Source organism: Thyridium curvatum (assembly GCF_004353045.1).
Source record: "Thyridium curvatum strain D216 chromosome Unknown NODE_64_length_252902_cov_84.359145, whole genome shotgun sequence".
Taxonomy (NCBI): Eukaryota; Fungi; Ascomycota; class Sordariomycetes; order Thyridiales; family Thyridiaceae; genus Thyridium; species Thyridium curvatum.
Window position 1 is genome coordinate 117,225 of NW_022156819.1, and position 20,713 is coordinate 137,937.

General features: G+C 57.6%; 7 protein-coding genes across 7 annotated transcripts; 6 read left to right on the plus strand and 1 right to left on the minus strand.

Annotated features, from left to right (window-relative positions):
- On the plus strand, positions 1-894 carry E0L32_009130 (uncharacterized protein; the record flags this gene model as incomplete). Its single annotated transcript, XM_031144061.1, has 1 exon — positions 1-894. The coding sequence occupies one exon, from the start codon at positions 1-3 to the stop codon at positions 892-894; it is 894 nt and encodes a 297-aa protein (XP_030991368.1).
- Positions 895-1,513: 619 nt separating this feature from the next.
- Positions 1,514-3,122, plus strand: E0L32_009131 (uncharacterized protein; the record flags this gene model as incomplete). Its single annotated transcript, XM_031144062.1, has 2 exons — positions 1,514-1,627; positions 1,740-3,122. The coding sequence occupies 2 exons, from the start codon at positions 1,514-1,516 to the stop codon at positions 3,120-3,122; spliced, it is 1,497 nt and encodes a 498-aa protein (XP_030991369.1).
- Positions 3,123-4,533: 1,411 nt separating this feature from the next.
- E0L32_009132 (uncharacterized protein) lies at positions 4,534-6,314 on the plus strand (the record flags this gene model as incomplete). The annotated part of the gene is made up of 3 exons (XM_031144063.1): positions 4,534-5,116; positions 5,185-6,137; positions 6,201-6,314. 3 exons carry the CDS (start codon positions 4,534-4,536, stop codon positions 6,312-6,314), a joined length of 1,650 nt encoding a protein of 549 aa, XP_030991370.1.
- A 1,619-nt stretch (positions 6,315-7,933) lies between these two features.
- On the plus strand, positions 7,934-8,590 carry E0L32_009133 (uncharacterized protein; the record flags this gene model as incomplete). Its single annotated transcript, XM_031144064.1, has 1 exon — positions 7,934-8,590. The coding sequence occupies one exon, from the start codon at positions 7,934-7,936 to the stop codon at positions 8,588-8,590; it is 657 nt and encodes a 218-aa protein (XP_030991371.1).
- A 323-nt stretch (positions 8,591-8,913) lies between these two features.
- Positions 8,914-9,627, minus strand: E0L32_009134 (uncharacterized protein; the record flags this gene model as incomplete). The annotated part of the gene is made up of 1 exon (XM_031144065.1): positions 8,914-9,627. The coding sequence occupies one exon, from the start codon at positions 9,625-9,627 to the stop codon at positions 8,914-8,916; it is 714 nt and encodes a 237-aa protein (XP_030991372.1).
- A 1,337-nt stretch (positions 9,628-10,964) lies between these two features.
- On the plus strand, positions 10,965-11,820 carry E0L32_009135 (uncharacterized protein; the record flags this gene model as incomplete). The annotated part of the gene is made up of 2 exons (XM_031144067.1): positions 10,965-11,112; positions 11,177-11,820. 2 exons carry the CDS (start codon positions 10,965-10,967, stop codon positions 11,818-11,820), a joined length of 792 nt encoding a protein of 263 aa, XP_030991373.1.
- Positions 11,821-12,974: 1,154 nt separating this feature from the next.
- Positions 12,975-14,141, plus strand: E0L32_009136 (uncharacterized protein; the record flags this gene model as incomplete). Its single annotated transcript, XM_031144068.1, has 1 exon — positions 12,975-14,141. The coding sequence occupies one exon, from the start codon at positions 12,975-12,977 to the stop codon at positions 14,139-14,141; it is 1,167 nt and encodes a 388-aa protein (XP_030991374.1).
- Positions 14,142-20,713: the final 6,572 nt, after the last annotated feature.

Genomic DNA, 20,713 nt, shown 5'->3' on the forward strand with positions numbered 1-20,713 from the left:
ATGGCTCACGGACATGACACGCTGACGGACCTCATACACAGGGTGAGACGTGAAGAGCTCTACGGCAACTCCTCAGAAGAGGATGACGGCCCCCACGACGAGGCGCAGGATGCCGAGGCGCGGGCGCAACTAGCTCGTCTGCTGGGCCTCGACGTGAGCGCTGGCCCGGACGCGGCGGAGGCGGCAGAGCAGCCGGCCGACGGAGGCGCGGAGCAGCCGCTCGCCGCGGCGCAAGAGGAGTTCGAGTTCCGCCTCTTCTCCGCCCCTTCTGCCGACGCGCCGGCGCCCAAGGTCGTGATCTCGCCCGACGAAGAGGCGGCGGCGGCGGCAGACGGCAACGCCGGCTCGATCGTGGCGGGCAGGCCGCTCGAGTACTACGTCGTCGGAGAGCCGACGGGGCAGCAGCGGGCCCGCTACGAGTTCGCGGCCGTGAGCGGCGACGACGTGCTGAGGGGCGCCACGCGGCGGAGCTGGGGCCTGGAGGTGCCGTGGAGGGTGAGGAGGGTGGTGCTCTCGGCGAGGCAGCTGCGCGCGCTGAGGGAGCACGGCTGGGGGCCTGCGGAGGCGGCGCTGGGGTCGCATGGGCCCCTCGGAGGAGGGAGCGGGAGCAGCACGATGCGAGATTCCGACGAGCGGGAGAAGAAGAAGAAGCGGCGGCCTGGGAAGAAGCGGAGGATAGCGCTGAGGGTCAAGGACAGGGCCGAGAAGGAGAAGGCGGCGGCGGCGGAGAAGTCCAAGATCAGCAAGGAGGAGCACCTGCGGGAGAAGAAGAAGCGCCTCAACAGGGAGAAGAAGCTGAAGAGGAGGCAGAAGGCCAAGGAGCAGAAGCTGGCGGGCAAGGAGGCCGGCGGCGCGGGGGATGAAGACGGGAGCTCCGACTCTGGTGGTGAGTAGCTGAGAAAGGTGTGCGTGGTAAAGCACGTAACGACTGCCAATGATGATGAGTACGAACTGGAAACATTAGCGGAATGGGCGATTTTGTACTAGTCTTCCGGAAGATGTCAGGCTGTAACTGGATCTTGAGGCTCTGTTCTCATAGGTCCAGGTACGCAGAGTAAGAGCAGTTCACCCTCCCAGACGCAGCCCTTCGGATCACTCCGTTTGGCAATTGGGCCGTTGAGGTGAGCGGTCGGTGCCGAGTGGCAGCCACACCCGATGTCGACGGTTGGTAATGTCAAAGTCGTCGATGGTGTGACAGCCCAGAGCTAAGCATTTTGGGGGCCGGCTTTAGCAGTCCAATCTACGGCCCTTGAAGATGCGCCAACGCTTGATGGAGAATACGGTCAGCTTTCTGGTGTGGGGGGGCCGATCTCCAAGCGCCTTGCGACAAGACTTCATAGGGCTGACTCCCCCGTCTGACACATCTGATGCCTCGCTAGCCAAATCAACCAACTTTCTTCTCATCTCTGTGCAGGTGCGCGCCCTCGAGGCTCAGCGCTCATAAAATCCAAACCGCCTGGTATCTAGCAGACTCATCGAAGGCTTGGCACGCACGAGCTCTGGAACGCAAATCATGACAGGCAATTCATCCCTCGACCCCGGGGCGCCACAACGCCCAACAGGCCCTAGACTCTACCATCGCAAGTCTCGGACAGGCTGTTTGAGGTGCAAGGCTAGACGGGTCAAGGTAAGCACTCTGATACTCTAATGTCTTGGCATTGTCTTGTCATTTGTTTCGTCACGAGAGCCCCTCTCTGGTGTAAGATGTGTTTGTGTGACTAAGGACGCACGCATCACAGTGCGATGAGGACCGCCCCTCATGCGGTGGCTGCAGCCGCCACCTGGTCGAGTGCGTCTATCCTAATGCAGACGCGGACGGGAACTCGAGAGCGCATGCAAGGAGCTCCCGGTCGTCGACGAGGGGTGCAGCGCAGGGCTTAGCGCACACGCCCAACGGCGTGTCACCGGCGGCGAGCAGCGGCACTCACGAGTCGAATCCGGACTCACGCTCTGAAAGCATGGGCATGGCCATTTCTCCGCCCGAGGGCTCGCAGCACGGCGCGTCTACCCCGGCTTCCGCCCGCGCGCACACAGCGCATGGCGGCGAGATGGAGACCGACGCACCCGTGCCCGAAGGCAGCGTGTCGGACTCGTCGACGCACCAGCCAGGGAGCGTCGACGTGCTCGACCTGCCTGAGACGCGCGACCGACGCATCACGGAGATGCAGCTGCTGCATCACTACCTCTTGCACCAGGCCAAGACGTTTAGGAGGTCCCTCGTCCCGGAGGAGTACTTTACGCAGCCCAACCCGAATGAGTATCTATGGTCGGTCGAGACGGTCAACATGGCGTTTGAGAACGACTGCATCCTCTACGGACTCCTCGCGCACTCGGCGCTGAGTCAATGGATCGAGTACGTGGAAGCCGGGGACGAGCGGGCGGAGCACTACCGGAACCTACAGCAGCAATACCTGGCCATGGCCCTCCGCGAGCAGCGCCGGGCCGTGGCTCAGCTGTCGAGCGAGCGCACAGATCACGTCGTCATATCGAGCCTGCAGCTGCTCAACCACGTCTTCGCGCTGGTGCAGACCGTGCCCGCCAGCCCGTGGGAGCCGCCGGCCGAGTTCATGCAGATGGGCCGCGGCGTGGGCCAGGTCTTCATGGTCGCGCGGGGCCACCTGGGCGCCAACACGGGGCGGGGCGGGCACGGCGACCGCATGACGCGCTTCCTCAACACGCCGCCGCGCTTCGACCCGGACGAGATCTTCGACCCCAAGTACCGCGCCCACCTCGAGTGGGTGCTGGACCGGCCCGAGGGGCTCGCCGAGGCGGCGGACCGCGAGATGGAGGACAAGGTGACGCGGCACTTTTACCTGCGCACGCTCAGCTACGTCGGGTGGTGCGAGGCGGCGGTGCGCAGCGGCACGGAGCCCGACGTGCTCGTCTGCCGGCGGTTCGCGGCGTTTGCGGTCTGGGCGCCCGAGATCCTGGCCGACTTCATGGCGCAGCGGCGGCCGCGGGCGCTCGTCGTCATGGCATACTTCTTCGCGCTGTGGATCCCCTACGAGCACCTCTGGATGATCCGCACGACCGGGGCGCGGCAGGTCCGGGGCATCTACGAGGCGCTGCCGCCGGAGTGGAGGGCCAAGCTCGACCCGCTGTTCGTGGAGTATAAGCTGTGATTTTTTACAAGTACGTGATACCGATTGCTACTCGCATCAGTTGCATGGCGGCGATGGAGCCCTAGCAGTCAAATGCTTGCTTGCTTGCTTGCTTCTGGTGATGTTGATGTGGCCTGGCAAAAGCCGACTTCGTTCGTGGCACTGTGCCGAAGGCGGAACCCACATACCCGCTCGACACAGCCACCAGCTCCGGCGAGATACCCGCCGCACGAGCACGCGGCCATTCTCGGCGGCCTCCGTGGATTGGAAAGGGGGGAAGTGCGGATTGAAATATGCATCTAGATTTTTTGTTGTTATATCGAGATACCAGATAACTATCTACAGAGCATGTGGGAAACGTGACCGATAGGTAGTACTGATCGCTCATGCAGTGAAGAGTTCGCGCTGGCAGCACCGCGAATAGGGGCTGTATTCGTGTGCGTGTCTCTAGCACTGTGCAGCTGCGTCCCGTGACGAGGTTGGCCAGTCGTACCAGTACGGACACCCATTTCCAAACTTAGAACAAGAGGATGTGTGTGGCACTGGACACCTTGTTCAGCCTGCGTCAATTCACATCACTGACGCAACAAAGCCAAGTGGGAGGCTGGGCAGATACCCAAGACGATATGACGAATACGTGGCGCCACAGCCGGCTTCGTGTTAAAGAGCGGCGTACAGCCCCAAGCCTGAAACGAGCCTTCGACAGTGCAGATCTTTACGGGTGCCGGGAGGCTCTGGCCACTAGCTACCCGAGCTGACTGGTGCTAACCCACTGAAACAGGCCCAAAGTCCAGGCACTGTTCCAGCACAGCCATTAGGAGAGACGACAGCCCGCTCCACACGGCGCCCACACGACCATCAGCCGGCTTTCTTCTACTAAGTACCTAGGTAGTGTGACGACAGCGTGCGCGCGCCGCCGCGCTCGGGTCTTTGTCCCAGCTCCATCCTCCCCAAAACTTGGAGGACCCTGCACCCCAACCCTCGCAAACCCTTTTCTACCCGTGTTTCATATTGCTCGCTCGATACTCCCTTCAATCGTGTTGACGATAGGAACACTTTCGGCCAGTCAGTCGTTTCACTGCGCGAGAAAGACGACCTCGGCCTGCTTTCGTTTGTACTGGCTCGATCAACGACTGAGATTTTGCTGCTTTACTTACCGGCGCTGGCTAGGGGTACAGAATACCAGCCAAAAGGGCGGCTTTTAATCTCGACCCGCGCTCTGACGACGAAACACTTAACTTTACCCCTTCGAATCCAACTCCAGCCAATACCCGTCCTGGGAGCCGCCCTGGCGGAAAGTCGCGAGAGTTGTTGTTCTTCTCATCCACCACACTCTCTGTCGCTAAGGCCCCGTTCGACCAACCCGTGCCTGTAGATCGAACTCTGAATTCCCCCCGGAGCTTGATCATCTTCTCGATCGTACTTAGGCAATATGGCCTCTCACAACTACTACGGCACGCCGCCGCCCCAGCACCAAAACTACGGTGTCCCCAATCCACAGCAGCCGGCCGCACAGTCGGCTTCTTCACCCTACTACACTCCTTACGACGCAGCCTCGACAGTCTCTTCCTACCCGCCTTCGTACGCGCCCTATTCCTCACAGCAGCACCTGACCAGTGCTCCTCAACGGCCGCCGCAGAGCGTGTCGCCCGTGTCGCCCTTCGAGACGCCCTTCGATGACCATGTATACCCGACCAACTCACGGCAACCGGGCGGCGCGTCCGCCCAAAGCCTGCCTCAAGACACTGGCTACCACGGCCTAGGTCGGACGCCGTCCGAGGACCAAATGATGGCGAATCAGGATGGCATCCCCCTCCAGAACCGGCCCACCAAGGATCTCGAGGGTAACGATCACGTCTACGAGGTGCCTCGGGGCACCAACAGGGCGCACAAGGGCAAGGTCCGGTTTGGCGAGCTGGGCATGTTTGGGGCGGGACAGAAGAAGATTACATTTGTCGTCTACTTCTTCACGCTTGTTCAGGTCGCAGTGTTCCTCGCCGAGGTCATCAGGAATGGTACGTTCCGCCTCTTGCTAGACCTTGTGAAGTACCATGAGAAAACTAACCCAGAAGGAAAAAAACAGCGCAACTGACCGGCTCGCCCATCATGATCAAGCCTCAGTTCAACCCCATGATTGGCCCCTCTAGTTACGTGATGATCAACATGGGAGCGAGATTCACCCCTTGCATGCACAACATTCCCGACCTCCAGGGCGGTTCGGGTCCTGTCTTTTGGCACTGCCCCAATTCAACGACTGACGACACGGACGATCCGCGCAACAAGTGCACGCTCTCCGAGGTTTGCGGCTTTGGCGGCGTCCCCAACCCCGTCTACAACAACAAGGACCAGTCGCCCGAGCCTAACCAGTGGTTCCGCTTCATCATCCCCATAGTCATGCATGCCGGTATCATCCATATCGGCTTCAACCTAGTCCTCCAGCTGACGCTCGGACGAGATATGGAAAAGGCCATTGGCTCCATCCGCTTCTTCCTGGTCTACATCTCGGCGGGGATCTTTGGCAATGTTCTGGGTGGCAACTTTGCGGGCGACGGCCTGGCCTCGACGGGTGCCTCGGGCGCCCTCTTCGGCATCATCGCCCTGACCTTGCTTGACCTGTTGTACTCTTGGAAGGATCGACGCAACCCACTGAAGGACCTGCTCTTCATCGGGCTCGAGATCGTCATCTCGTTCGTCCTGGGTCTGCTCCCAGGTCTGGACAACTTTGCCCATATCGGCGGTTTCTTCATGGGCCTGGCCCTAGGCATCTCGGTGCTGCACTCGCCCAACGCGTTGAGGCGCAGAATTGGGGAGGATGCCTCGTACGCGTCTGTCAATGCCGGATACCTCAGCCGCGAGACGCCTTCATTCATGCGGAACCCCATCGGCTTCTTCAAGGGCCGCAAGCCGCTGTGGTGGGCGTGGTGGCTTGTCCGAGCGGGCTTTGTTGTGGTGGTTGTCGTTGTCTTCATCCTGCTATTGAACAACTTCTACTTCTACCACCACACTTGCAGTTGGTGCAAGTACCTTAGCTGCATTGTAAGTACTCTGGGTCTCGCTGGTTTTTCTCGGTTTATACCCTTTACTAATTGTCACCTGCAGAATGTGAACAACTGGTGTGACATGGACAAACTGCAGTTCACACCCAAGGGATCGAAACGGGCCCTCGAGTTGCTGATGTCTGGCACCGAGCAGATGAGCAAGCGTTTGTCTTGAGGGAAGCATCGCCAAAATAGACACGAGAATGACACTTTTTTTTTTGGTGGCTTTGTTGTTGCTATAGGGGTTTGCATTTACCACAGACAGACGGCACATGACGACTGAGACGGACGGCTATTCTGAGGCTGATCCCATTAATGACGACGGTCTACTGCACAGCGATGGCGTTTTACGGGCAAACGAACTATTTCTCAGAGACTACAACTTATCATCTCGAAACGAAGGGTGTGTGCTGCGAGGGTGAGCATGAGAAGCATGAAGCATTTACCAAAGACCAACGACCAGTCTGGACATCTGCATCCAGGGAAAGGAAAATCAATCCGCTGAAGATGGGGCCGCGGGATGCACGGGAACATCCTGTGTGCAACGTGCGCTTGGAAAGGCAATTTGGGCTGGAGACGTGGGTATGGGCCAAGAGGATTGGCTCTGCGGACGGGGGGGAGGGACGGCATTGGTGGTTTGCCTGCCGTCTTGCCGATTGTTCTGCAGCTTACCCCCCGCTGGGTGTGACCCCAGTACCTATTTGATAATAGAAACTCAAGCTGCATAATACCTAGTAAAGGAGAAAGTCCATTTGCTCTTTAAGAGATGCGTGTTCCATTTCTCCTCCTGTGACTACTGTACTTGTCTTTTGATATCTCTCTCTCTCGTGCGCGCGCGCAGTCCGGTTCCGTTCTGTGTGGTTCTTGAGCTCCAAAACCTGACGTCTGAAAAGCAAAGCCTGGAGTTTCTACACGACAGCCTGACACCACATACGGTCTCTCAAGGCCTTGTAGTTCGCTGGCAGATGGTTTGTATGGTCCTTTTTTCCCTATTGAAACAGTAAGCCTTCCTTCTTTCCTCTTCCTTCCCCGGTCACTCCGCTCCTCGTTGTATGATGAACACATCAATTGCATGGCTTATCTGATTGTCCGCTGACACCGGACCTCGTGTGATGCCAACTCCTGTCCTGGAGTAAATATGTCTGATTCCGTCGAGAACAGTCCACATCAGGCCGTATCCGCTCAATTCTTGCTGTGTATTTACTAATCTGGTTTGCTGGATTTCGTGCAGGTAAAAAAAAAGCCATAGGCCAGCTAGAGCAGGCTGTTGATCGCGTGCCTGATTGCCGCTTTGTACCTTGTAATTGATTAGCCGGGTTGGATAGGGGAGGGGATTACAAAGAGCCATTGTCTCGTCGAGTTCGCAATTTAAAAAGGTCTCAGATGGATCATTTGTACACAATATTATGTCGAGCAGTAATTGCTCATTGACTCTACAGACCTTGTCAATTCTTCAGCAAATGGATGGCGTCTTGTCATGGAAGGCGCGCGGCAGCTAGCACAGACGCACACTAGGAAGGCGGGACCCGTCCTTCGCCGCCCCCAAAAAAAAGCAATGTTTCCCCATGCAGGCCGTCAAGAAGCTATCGTCGATCTCCACACAAGCTCAACCTCTCTTCAATTGCAGCGACAACTTTTGTGCACCTATGACGCCAATCGCGTAGCCGCGTCAACCAAAGGTCAATTGGATGACAGTCGAAGGTCCCATACAATAGTCTGTACCATCACGGCACTGCAGTGGATATTCCCGCCCACCGTTCCGTCTCAGTCCCATCCGCCAGCCCCGGGCCCGCCATGGCAAGGTCACGCCCTGCCGCAAAACCCGCCGCCGCTGGCTCAGCGGGGGTGACGAGCACGCCGGCCTCGGGCAAGTCGAAGCCCAAGGAGAAGAAGGTCTCGGACGACAAGGTCAAGAAGCCGCGGGGCCGGCCTCGCAAGGCGGACGAGCCTGCCGCGCCGCATCCGCATCCGCAGGCCGCCGAGATCAGCGCCGCCGCCGCCCAGGCCGTGGCGGCCGTGAAGCAGGCCGAGCAGGAAGCAGCCGCTACGGCGGCGGTGGTAGCAGCGGTGGTGCCAACTGCAGGGGAGCCGGGCCCGGCCGCGCACGGCACTCCTGGCGCTCCCGGTGCTCCCGGTGCTGCTGGCGGGGAGGGCAAGGGTCTCAACCGGGCCGCGAGGCGGCGCCTCAAGCTCATCGCGCGCCAGCGGGAGCTGATCGCCGGGCAGCTGCGCCAGGCGGCGGCCGGGCCGCTCGAGCTCGAGGAGCAGGTCGAGGTGCAGCTGCGGGCGTGGACCGCGAACATGGACGCCAAGGCCGCGCCCAAGGCCGCCAAGAAGCAGCAGCAGAAGGCGAGGCGCAGGAAGGCCCAGATGGAGAAGAGACGTGCCAGGAAGGCCAAGGCGGCGGCGCGGGCGCAGAAGAAGTTGGCTGGGGGGAAAGGCTGTGCTTGAACAATATTCATATCGCTCCTGTCTGTCGGATCGGATCTTTCCAAAAAAGGACATCTTTGGAGTGGCGTTCAGGGAACTCGACCGGACTAGCTACGTAAAACTGTGGTAATTCATTGGGAATGTGTACGAAACAGAGTCATATGAGCAACTTGGTCTCTAGCTCTCGAGGCCGAGAAATGAGTAGAAATAGTACAATTGTTGTACAAGCGCTTTATCGCGGCTATCATATACATGCTCAACCATCATCCCGATACCCAATCTATGTGATTGCCGTCCTCGGCGGGCTTTTCCAGTAACAGTCATTGCGCACAACTCCTGACTTATCAAGACTTTTTCTCGGATTCCTTTGCAGCAGCTTCGTCTCTCTTCTGCCCGTCACTGCCCTTCCAATTGACAACATCCGATATCTGCTCCACGATCAACCCCCAGTACCCCCTGCCGTCCTCGATGGCCTCTCGCTCCTTGGCTAACCGCGCCTCCTTCCAGCCGGGCTTCTCGCCGCCCATCCACAGCTTCGTCAGCGCTCCCTGCTTCTCCTCCTCGCCCTTTTGCAGCAGCGCGTCCGTCACCGGAGAAGGCGATGACGAGCCATCCTGCTGCTGCTGTTGTGCTGGCGTCGCCGCGGCACCGGTCTGTTGTTGCTGGGCCGCCGATGCCGCCGCCGCCGCCGCCGCCCTGCGCGCCTTCTCGGCCTGCATGAGGGCCTGGTTCTTGCGCGCGGCCTCGGGCAGCCCGCCGTCGGTCCACCTGGCGAAGCGGTCGGTGAAGCGCTGGTTGATGCTGCGGCCCGTGTAGTCGTAGGCGAGCTGCGAGGTGCCCCAGAAGGTGCCCGAGGTCAGGATGACGAGCTTGAAGTCGGCGCGGCGCGGCGGCAGGAGCATGCCCACGGGGCCCAGCACCGTGGCCGCGAGGGCGAAGTTGTGCAGCCAGGCCGGGGTGCCGTGGTACGGCAGCTTGGCGGCCTCTTCGGCGGTGGTCGGGATGACGGAGGGCGACGCGGCCGGGCCGCCTGGGGCCGAGGGGGGTGGCGCGGCCATTCTGTTTGGGAGGAGACGGGGGGGAGGTATGCGATTCGGGCTATATCCTCATTACTGGAGGGAGAGTTTGACTGGCCGGTGAATGGGGGGAGATTGTCGCAATCTGACTGAGCTTGACGGCCGTGAAGGGTCCTGGAGGTCAATCATGAAATCACAGCATGCGGTCCGCACAATCTTTTTTGTGGGTCTGGTTCAAGGATAAGCGGTATCAATGGGCCAGTACTCCGTACGCTTATCGCATCAGCGCCTGCCACGGCTAAAGGCCTGAAAGTGTTCCGCACCAAGTTCGTTGTCCTTGGACCGAGACATACGGCGTTGATCAACCAGCAAAGAACCATTCGACTTCTTCGTCGTCAGCGGCTCTGACAAGATTGATTGCAGACCCGTTTGGGCGCCTGTTTGACGTATGAGATGCAAGGCCACCCTGCACGGAAGCCGGAAGCCCAGCCTTCTCGAAGCCTTCCTAATAGGTAACTACCTATCTTACCTTACTGTACAGACATAGGTACACAGACACTCAGAATCAGTGGGACATGCGCTGTCACCAACCATCCTATTCCCCAGTGCGCTAGACTCCACTACAGCACAACTACTTGTGCAGATAACTCCGCCAGTGCGCCTTTCAAACATCACCAGATATTCGCAGCTTCACTGGCAGCATCTCCTTGTCGCATGTCATCCAGATTTCTGAATTGGCAGCTTCATGCTCGCTCTACCGCCTGGACTCAAGTCAGAACAGTATGACGCACTCCAAGCCGCGGTGAGCTTCAGTGCCGTCCTGGCTAAATGCGAGTGGCTCGGGTGATCGTCCATCTTGCGCACACCAGAGACCTCGCCGTCCATCACGCCAGCCTCACAAGAAGCCTGGTCTCACAAACATGATGCCAAGCTCCTCGAAAGATTTTGAAAGGTGCGCTCGTTTGTGTTTTCCGCAGACAGCAGAGACCGCCAGCCAATGGCGGGACTGAGTTTTCCCAAGGTTTGTTGAGTCTGATCGGCCTTCCATGCTTCATGCGGTGTCGTGTCGCAGAGCCTGTCCGCCTGCTGTTTCAGCGTCGTCATCGTTTCCGCTTGTTGCGGATCGCCGATGACACGCCACAGAAGGCTCTCGAGCATTCACTTCTGTATGCGGCAAAGTCTGCATCTTTATTACCAGCCATTCCTCCCACGGCTGTCATATTTGATTTCCTTCTTGTCCGATCACCGTCGACCTATCCTATCTGAGAAGCCTCGTGAGACTTTGTACATGCGCTCTGGTTAGCCCTGCAGTTTGACACTGCCTTCTTTTCCATACTCATTGAACCCCTACAGAATTGCCGGCAATCATATCAGTCATAATGTATTCTCCGTCGTTGGTCCTGCTGGCGACCGTTGCGGGCGCTCTTGCCCGGACACCAGCCGGCTTCGAGCCCTCGAGCAACACCCAGCTCATTGTCGAGTACAACAACATTGCGGCGATGAACGGGATGATGATCTCAAAAGAAGGTAAGGATGCCACCGTAGCCGACAATTGACCCGAGTCCAAGAGCTCTAACACACCGGGAAATAGCATCATCAAAAGCGCCCAGGCTGGCGACGGCCGAGAAGCTCACGGGCACCTTCGCGGTCATCATGGTTGACCTCGACATCCCCAGCAACACGTCGCGGACCAACACGCTGCTCCACTGGATGCAGATGGGCCTCACCTCGGCCGACCGGGCCACCATGCTCAACACCACGAGCGGCCAGAACATGGCCTTTGTGCTCGAGAACAGGCAGAACACGCCCGCCGCGGCAGAGTACATCGGGCCCAACCCGCCGGCGCGCAACCCGCTGAGCCACCGCTACACCGAGATCCTCGTCAACGTCGACAACCTGCAGGCCGCGTCGATGAACGCGCTGGCCACGGCCGCGCGGACCCGCCTCGGCTTCAACGCCATGGAGGTCCTCATGCGCGCCGGGCTCCAGAACAAGGTCGTCGCCGGCAACTTCTTCAACGTGACGAACCCGGGCCCGGCGACCGGCAACGGTGGCAACGGCGGCGGGGCCAACAGGACGAGCACCGACGGCGGCCGCACCAACACCGGCACCACCACCTCTGCGCGGCCGGGCGCCAGCAACACCTCTCTGATCAACGCCGGTGCCGTCAGCGGCGCCCAGCCGGCCTTGCTCCTGGCCTTGGCCACTCTCGCAGCTGTCTTTTTGGGTTTCTGAATGTTCTTAGATTACGGAGTGACTGAGCTCTTTTTTTTTTCTTTTTCGTTTGGCTTTGTGGCTTGTAGTAATGCTTGGCGAATGCAGCTTGAACAGTAGTGTATATACACAAAAATACAAAACCCTTCGAGACTTGGACCCGATCAAGTCAGGCAGTGCTGCATCGTGAGCTGTGATACTCTCTTTGATACTCTTAGATTGCAAAGTGAGAAGGGCTAGATGATCGACCCGTGCGTGTACTTGGTCTTATTACACATCAGACGAAGCCTTTTGCAGACACACACCAACACACACCAATAAGCAAAGTGAACATATGCCGCCATGTAGAAATAAGGTTGATGGCTGTCATCCCAGACCAATAATTTAGTCTGCACTTGACTACGTGTCATACATAAGTACCTTAGTGGCCAAACAAACTTTTGTATTACTTACCCGTTCTGGACAGCGGAGGGATCTGATTCGCCCCGGGTATGGGACAGTGCATGCCCGCGCGGCAACCCTTCTCGTCTAGTGTGGGCCGGGCTCTGCGCGGACTGGCTGGGGGGGATCCAGCGCGCGCTGAAATTTGTAAGCCAGACTGTCCGAGCCAGCGGGCGGGCCTTTCACCATGGGAATCCGACCCAAATACGCGTGTACAGAAGAAGGCTCTTCCCGCGCGGGTACTGAGCATGCAGCGAGCGACGCATCTCCTTCCCCCCGGAGACACAGCGAGTCCTTTGCTGGGAGATGGATTCACGGACAACTCGTTTGGTCCGACTCGGAGACATTCCAATGGCCAGGCAACTAGGATTATCAATGCGAAGAGAGAAGGAAGAAGAAGAAGAAGAAGGATCAATAATATCAGTCTTTTGGAAAGCGATATGGGGCTCTCCCTTCACGCCTTTTTGCGTGCCGTTCTTACACAGACTGCCTATATATCAGGCCAGAGTAGCCATGCATTGATGCCCTGGTTGGCTTCTTGGACAGATCCGTGAGCCTTTTTGAATTTCTGCTTTTTTGATACCCAGACTCTTTCTTGCTCTTGTTTCTATATATTCTGTCGTCTTAAGTGATCTCGGGATTGGGCTTGTATACCCCGACTCACCTTCCCCCTAAACTGATCTCTCCAGACACATACAAACCACAATCCCTCCATCTCGATCTCAAAGAAAACAATGGCCCCCCACACGATCGTCGTCCTGGGCGCTGGCCTCGGCGGCATCCCCATCACCCACTGGCTCATGAAGCACCAGGTGCCGACCAACAAGGACCTCAAGGTCGTCCTCGTCAGCCCCACGAGCGAGCTCTTCTGGAACATCGCCGCCCCGAGGGCCGTCCTGCCCGGCGCCCTGCCCGACGACAAGGTCTTCTACCCGATCGCGTCCAACTTCGCCAAGTACCCGCAGCACGAGAGCCAGTTCGAGTTCATCGTCGGCAAGGCCGAGGCCCTGGACCCGACGAGCCAGACCGTCACCGTGGCCGAGGTCCCCGGCGGCGCCCACCGCAGCGTCCGGTACGACACGCTCGTCGTCGCGACGGGTTCGTCCGCCCGGGCGGACATGCCGTGGAAGAGCCTCGGCAGCACGCAGGAGACCAAGGAGGCGCTCAGGAAGCTGCAGAAGGCCATCGGCGCGGCCAAGCACATCGTTGTCGCCGGCGGCGGGCAGACGGGCTCGGAGCTGGCGGGCGAGCTGGGCTCCGAGTACGCGGCCAAGGGCCTCAAGCAGGTCACCTTCGTCATCGACGACGACCTGCCCCTGACCGCCGACGCCCGCAGGGACGTGCGCCAGGCCATCGCCAGCCGCCTCGAGAGCTTCAAGGTGCGCATCGTCAGGTCGGCGCGGGTGACGGCGTCGTCAGTCGAAGGCGGCAAGACGGTGCTGGAGCTCACGAGCCGCGACGGCGGCAAGAAGCAGCAGAGCCTCGAGGCGGACCTGTACCTGCCGACCGTGGGGCTCGTGCCCAACAGCGACTTTGCGCCGTCGAGCATGCTCGACGCCCAGGGCCGCTTCAAGCAGACGGCGTCGCTGCGGGCCGAGGGGTTCGGCAACGTCTTCGTGCTGGGCGACGTGGGCAACCTGCAGACGGCGACGGCCAAGCACGCCGGCGACCAGGTCCAGCACCTGACCAAGGTGCTGGGGCCTTACCTCAGCGGCGGGCAGAAGGCTGAGCCGGCATACAAGGCCGACAACGGTCCCATGTTCGCCGTGACGTTGGGTAAGAGCCATGGAATCGGGCAGATGGGTACTTGGAAGCTGTGGTCGTGGCTCGTCGCCATGGTCAAATCGAAGCACATGGGCACCAACATGGCGCCGGATTCGGTAACGGGAGCCAAGATGTGAGAAACGAAGACGGGTCTGGGATAATGGCAGGGGGACCGATTGGGGCCCCGTTAAAGCGGATTGTGTTTCTTTGCTTGACGGTCTTTGCTGGCCGGCAGTTTTATGCCGCTGATAAACAGGGGGGCAGCCAAGCAGTGGATTTAGCTCTTCCCTGTCTCTTGTTTTCCTTTTTGGGTTTTCCAGATTTAGAGCCATCTCAGCAGGCCTTGGGTAGATAAATCCACCCCCGTCAGAGGAGGCTAGCAGCAGTGTGATGGAGGATGTTGGCTTGCATGATGGCGCTGACCGGTTGGGACGGGTGCGGGCCGCATCTAGTTAGCGATCCGGATATGTCTTCAGCCCCAGGACAAGGGCTGCCTTGGTCACGTAATAAGACAGATCGTATCTCAGAAATAGCGCCTGCGGATCAGCTTCATGATCAACCATGCCCTCCCTGTTTGCTCTGTGGGGATTCTGTGTCTGTGCGGTTGTGTCTACCAAGCTATCGACCGAGTCCTGCCTAACAAGCCGGGCGACGACAGTGGATACTGCCAGGGGCTCTTAGGGTCAAGGTCAGGAGTTTATGTCCCTACCGAGCCTCTCGAGCCTACTTGTACCTACGTACTTGTAGGTACTTGTAGATAGCAGGGTAAGCCAGGCCTGTCTTTCTCGGCTGTGAGAGGTTGGAGTGGGCTAACCATCCTGGCATGACAGAAGATGGCCCAAATTGTGACCCATGATCTGCGGCAAAGGGTCCTCTTGGACTCGCTTCAATTGCTCGCAGTGACCAGGGCTAGGTGTGCTAGGGTAGATAGATCCACCCAAGCCGCGCAGATCGGAAGGCTCCCGGCAATCCGTAGATGTCTTCTGAGGACGCATCCGAGTGGCGCTGTTGTTAGCCGGGGATAACTTGGGAGATGAGGGAGATGAGGGAGTTGAGGCTCAGCAGCAGAGCAAGGTTGCTTGCGCGAAGGCGGTGGGTTCTCAGCATTACGGAGCAAGATGAAGAAGTCTCGACGCTCGTCTTCACACAAGTACTTTTTGTGGCACCTGCCTCGATGGCAGTGGGTCGATGGCAACTACCCAGTCCGGTACACTACCTAGCTTTGCGGGGAGTGACCTGGGGGTCTAGCCGCCAAATCGATGCTTCCTGTTTCAACTTCACTCACTTCAATTCAGAGGCCTACCTTGGTTGCGAATGTTTCGTTCCTTTTTTTGGGGGTCTTCTTTAGCACTCGGGTACGAAATGTGCCAACCAACAATGTCGGGAATTGGGCCGAACGGGCTGAGGCCTGGGGTCGGCGGCTGAGACGTCATGCGTCCAAGGTAAACCCAAGGCCGACAGAAAGGCGCGTCTCGATTCGTGACTCTTTGAGATTTTCTCGATCTGCGGTTGGTGGCACAAGAGGATGTCAAAGTGGGCAAACCCAGCAGTCAAAGACCCGGACCTGAGGAATTCGGCCTCCATACCCTGAGTACCACACAAGTGAACAAGGTGTGTCGATTACCAGCTTTGGCGCATTGCAGAGTCTGGAGTGTTCTCGTCTGTGGGAGGCCCCCGGCTATTGACCTTAGGCGATCTGACCCTTGCCTACGATACTTCTGCAAAGCGTACTTAGACAACTGATATCCTGGCCGTCGTCAAATGCACCCGTATCCGATGTACCTATCGAGGTAACTTATTCTGGAGCGAAGTGGTGTACAGTCACAACATCCAACCGTTTTCCATCCACCCCAGCCCCCAGGATTTCGGAACGAGGATCAGGCTGCGTCTGCAATTTTGCAACAGCAGATGCGCAGAGAAGAGTGCTACTCGTTTCTCGAGCCAGGCTTTTCTTCCACCTTCGGTCCCCGCATTCGTGGAGATACAAACAAGCTACTCATGCGGTCGAGGTTGCCTTCCTCCAAGCGAGGGAGGGCTGGGGCTTCGAAGAAGGTGGATGGGTGTCTGGTCGCGGCCTTTTGCTGCATGAGTTCCATCACTTCTTGCACGACTGCCCTTATTCCCGTTCACGTCATTCCATGCATACCGCCTTGGTCTTTAGCCATCCACCGGCCAGTGTCTGTTGATCGTCAGGAGCCACCTGTCAGGGCACTCGGATTCCAAGACATTCGATTCGAGACCATGCGCCCAAGGTACCTAATTTCCCGAATGTGCGACCACCCTCTGCACCTCACACAAGATATGATGGGCCTTTTCCCTATCCTTTCACCTTTGCATGCAGGGGAAATGACCGAAATGACCTGCCAAAATGACTGTACAAAAGACCCACCTACTGGTATTGTCCTCGAAGACTCTGGACATGAGCTTGAACGGGTGCAGCGACAAAGCTACCGATTATATGCAGCTGTACAGCGTTTATTTGTCTATCATGATTGTGACTCCCTCCTTTGATTGGCTGTTGCCGCGACCGAAGGGGGTCTGGGAACGCCGAGACCCCCTTTTGCCTACAGGCACCAACTTGTCCAAGGCGGCCCCAAGAGGCATACATTGCTGCCAATACAGAGAGCACAGTAGACACACCTCAGCACGCAACTGCAGTTTCAGATAATATTCCAGAGAGCCTGGGTGGGCATCATCTGACCAGCTCGAGGATGCATGTTCTTCTCGACTGCACGCACACAAACACCTGGCCCCCAGGCCGCCGACCAAGCGGCTGCATATCCCGCTTGATACCTGGCCCAGGAAATCGGTCATTCGATGTCACACCTCCATCTCTCAACTCTTCCCTAGAATAAACGGAAAACCGGAGTCGGGTGGGTGGTGTCATCCAAGGTGTCAGAAGAAACTTCCCCAGCCATGTGTTGACCACTATCTGGGTACATATCCACTTCCTTCGTAAGGTGCCCGCCTTAACCACATAAAGACCACAGAGAGGGGGGTGTTCGCCTTACGAGACGCTCCTCTATTTTTCTTCAGGCGGCCAGGATCGTCAGCAGGGGCAGCCTCTCAGCTCGGGGGCATGACATGACCTCCTCCTCTCCACTCCCTCTTCATTCAAGTCGGGTGGGCCTGGATAGCAATCACACTGACCAAGAGTCTGGCCTGCAGGTCTTCTGAGACACCTCACATAGGGTACAGGAACGAAATGCGTCCCCATCAATCCCTAGTGATCGCAGTAGAGCCAATCAGTCATCCCTGATCCTCCAGGCGGACGGCCTTCCGGCAGGTCTCCTCCATATTTCTCCCCGACCAAGCGAAAGCACAAGACTGGAGTGGCTCGACACGAGAGACAATGGGATCCTTGACAGGCAATAGTTGGTTTCAACACTGGATGACGGCGTGGATTCCTCGTCTTTTCTTTCCCACTCCCTCCCTACCTTGGTAGTGAGCAAAGCGTAGTTGGGATGACATGTTCCTGGCCTTCGGCACCACGCACAATCTTCCTCAAAATGTGGCTCTGTATTCGCTGTATGTCTCTGTTTCAGCAACGCCTTTTCAGCATCGCTATTCCTCTGATCGTCACCTCAGTTTGATGGAGAGACTGGCGCATTTAGACAGCCTCGTATGTTATTCCCAGGCTCAAGTCACCGTAAAGCTCGACATGAGCCATCCGTCAAACGCAAAAAGACATGAGCAAATGAATCCATCATGAAGCGAGGGTTGCAATCGGGAATCTCTACTGCTTCTGCATATGCCTACGTCTCGGCAATGCCTGCCGTCTGGACCAGGGTATACCTAGGTGAGGGTTGGTCTCCTGTAGAGCCGATCTGCGTCCCAGCCCGTACTCACGCCGTGTTTCCCCTTTCGCGCCACATGACCACTACGCAGTCTAGAGTCTAGGTTATTTTTCCTGCAATGCATCATCCTACGCAGCTCTCCACCTCGACACAGACCCTTGTCATCCTCGACGCCCCATCTGAAAGCGCTCTCGTTGCTCCGTTGGGTTGGATGGTGAAAATCGACCAAGTGATGTGTATTCACCCGCGTCAGCGTCCAGCCCAAGACACCTGGCGCAAGCCATACAGCGCGCTACTCGATCCTGGATCCGCGGAAATTGCTCCGGCACGACTAAATGCTTCTGTCTCTTGTCGCACAACATCCATCCATGGATGTATTCATCAACATCGGATCACATCTGCAGCAGGAGCACTCACACCCCCTCAGGATAAGGGCCCCTGTCCAGTGCTATTCGCCGCGTAGGCCCTGGATGTCTGATGCAGACACGATAGCTTCTTTGCTTTTTTTCGCTTTGACCCTGTGCCCCTATTGACAGCTCATCGTACTTGGCTTGGGCGGCGAAAATCATGATCCTCCGGAGAGGGAAATTGTTTCTTGTCATACTGGGCCAGGTGCATGTCGACGCGTTGGAAGAAAGCCGGACTAACGACAGCCACTCAGACCGACACCAGATTCATTCACCCTTGACCGCCATGCTGATACGGGAGCAGTGTTCGCAGTATCATCTGCCAGTTCTTTGACGTATAAGAAGCACGATGCCTTCCCTGACCCGGGTCGGTTTGCAATACATTCAGGGACAGCGAACGAAACCCCTTCGACTCCAAGTCATCAAGCGATACAATCCCCTTCCCTAATCAACTCGACTGCAACAGCACTCGTACACAGCCGTGGTTATGGCCCAGTCTCCGACCATGCCTCTACCGAACGGGTAGGTCAATGATCTCCCATTGTAGCTGGGCCGGGGCGCGCTTTCAAACAAGGTGTTACCTCGCCGTTCGTCTCCGCTGACAAGAAGCTGCAGACAGAACACAGCTCCTCAGGAACCACCCAACAATACCGAGAGAAGACAGGGGCGACCAATGCAGAGATACGTGCGAGAAACACCGCATCAAGGCTATCGAATTGCTGCCCTGGTCTCGGGCTCGTCCTCCTCTGACATCACGGGAACACCCAACCCCGAGTGTTCCAAGGTGATATCGCGTGTTGAGCAGAAGCTTCCGGTTCCGGACAACAATCCCCAAAAGTGACTTACAGAGAGACACTCATCGGCGGCTTCCCATGGCGTTGGTGACGATCGGCGGTAAGCATTCTGCGTCAAAAGTGCCCCTGAAGCAGGCCACCGGTGAACTGACATCTTGACGCCCGAGATCCCCAGCAGGTGCCCAGCTCAAGCACAAACACGAACAGTCACGGCTCTCCCTGCTCTTCCAATCATACTGCGTTTTCTTCTTCTTCTTCTTCTTCTTCGACCTTCACTTTCTCTCCCCCTTCTCGCTCGATCTCCTTCCGGAACCCACCCCTCCCTGGAACAAAGACCAAGCTCTGAAGATCCAACACCGGGCACCCACGCTACTCGACTCGGAGGGCCTTGGCCAGCGCCCACGGCGCCACGGCACGATGCCGATACGCTCTTTCCCCTCGACGCCACGGTCACACACATACACAAGGATCACCAACTTTGTACGCCTTGAGTTGCACAAGAGAGGAGTAAGACCTAAAGTCGGGCGAGGCGAGGCGGTCTGGCATTTTGTCAAAACTGTGGGATGATTTCAGTCGTGATTTTTTTTTCCTTCTTTTTTCCCTTTATTTCCTCCGGCGATGCAGGCTGCCGGCCGCGCCTGTCAACAGTTCTGCATCCGCGGGACTGTCAGACGGGATACAGCGGCAGGTTGCATTTTGGGGTGGGATGGTCGTACTTTGTGCCTATCGGGGCGTAATGTAAAAAAGGTTAATCTCTATCTTATTTTATCATCGAGAAACTTCGTCTACAACCCTATACATTGTCTGCCCTATTCCCCAATGTCGTGATCACTATCTTGTTCCTCCTTCTCGCTTCTGCTGTAGCAGAGTCCCCCATAAGGGTGTTCCGGCGATGCTGCCGTTGCCGCCACCTGTAGAAAGCCACGCCGCCGACCATGCAGTCACCAGCCAGCCCAAAGACAAAGGGCAAGTAAGTGAATGTACTTCATTTCACACCTGGGGGGGCACATGCCGTTGCTGCTGCAACAGCGTGTCCCTCTCACAACCCCGAGCGCTGCCTCCCCCACGCCTCCCTCCCTGACATGGACTGGCTGGAGTGGCTTGTGGCACGAGTAATGAGCCAAGCATGAAGAGCGGTGAAGACCAACTTCTCTTCCACGGCTGACCCAAGCGAGCTCCGTCACAAACATGCATGTACGAGGATTGTGACATTGTACGACACTGCGTGGTGGGAAACTCGGGCAATTCCGTCCGTTTTTGCCCTCTCCAGGGACCGTTGATCGCCAACTATCAGGACAGAACCCGAGTTCAGTGGCCACCCAGCAAACGCCTGACGCAGTTGTGTATTGTCCTCTTTCTCTTTTCACTCCCCCTCGCTTTTGGAGAAAAAGGGAACAAGAGTCTTGTTCTCCTTCGTATTTAAGGCAGTCGTCGCCTGTCCTTGTTTGATTCGTCCGATTTGCAAACAATGGGCAGCGCGCTCCGAAGATCGATCGGCCTGGCGTGTCTGCCCTATTGCTCAGGATGTGTGGAACGCTTGCACGCAAAGCCATGAACTGCGACCAATCCATGCGGGATCACAGATGTGATTGTGATTGTGAAACTCGAACCTGGTCACAACGGCGATAGGCCATGGCTTTTTCATCACAAAGCATGGACCAGACACTGTCGACCAGTCGTTTCGCAAGGGCGGCCCCCAAGAACAGACGAG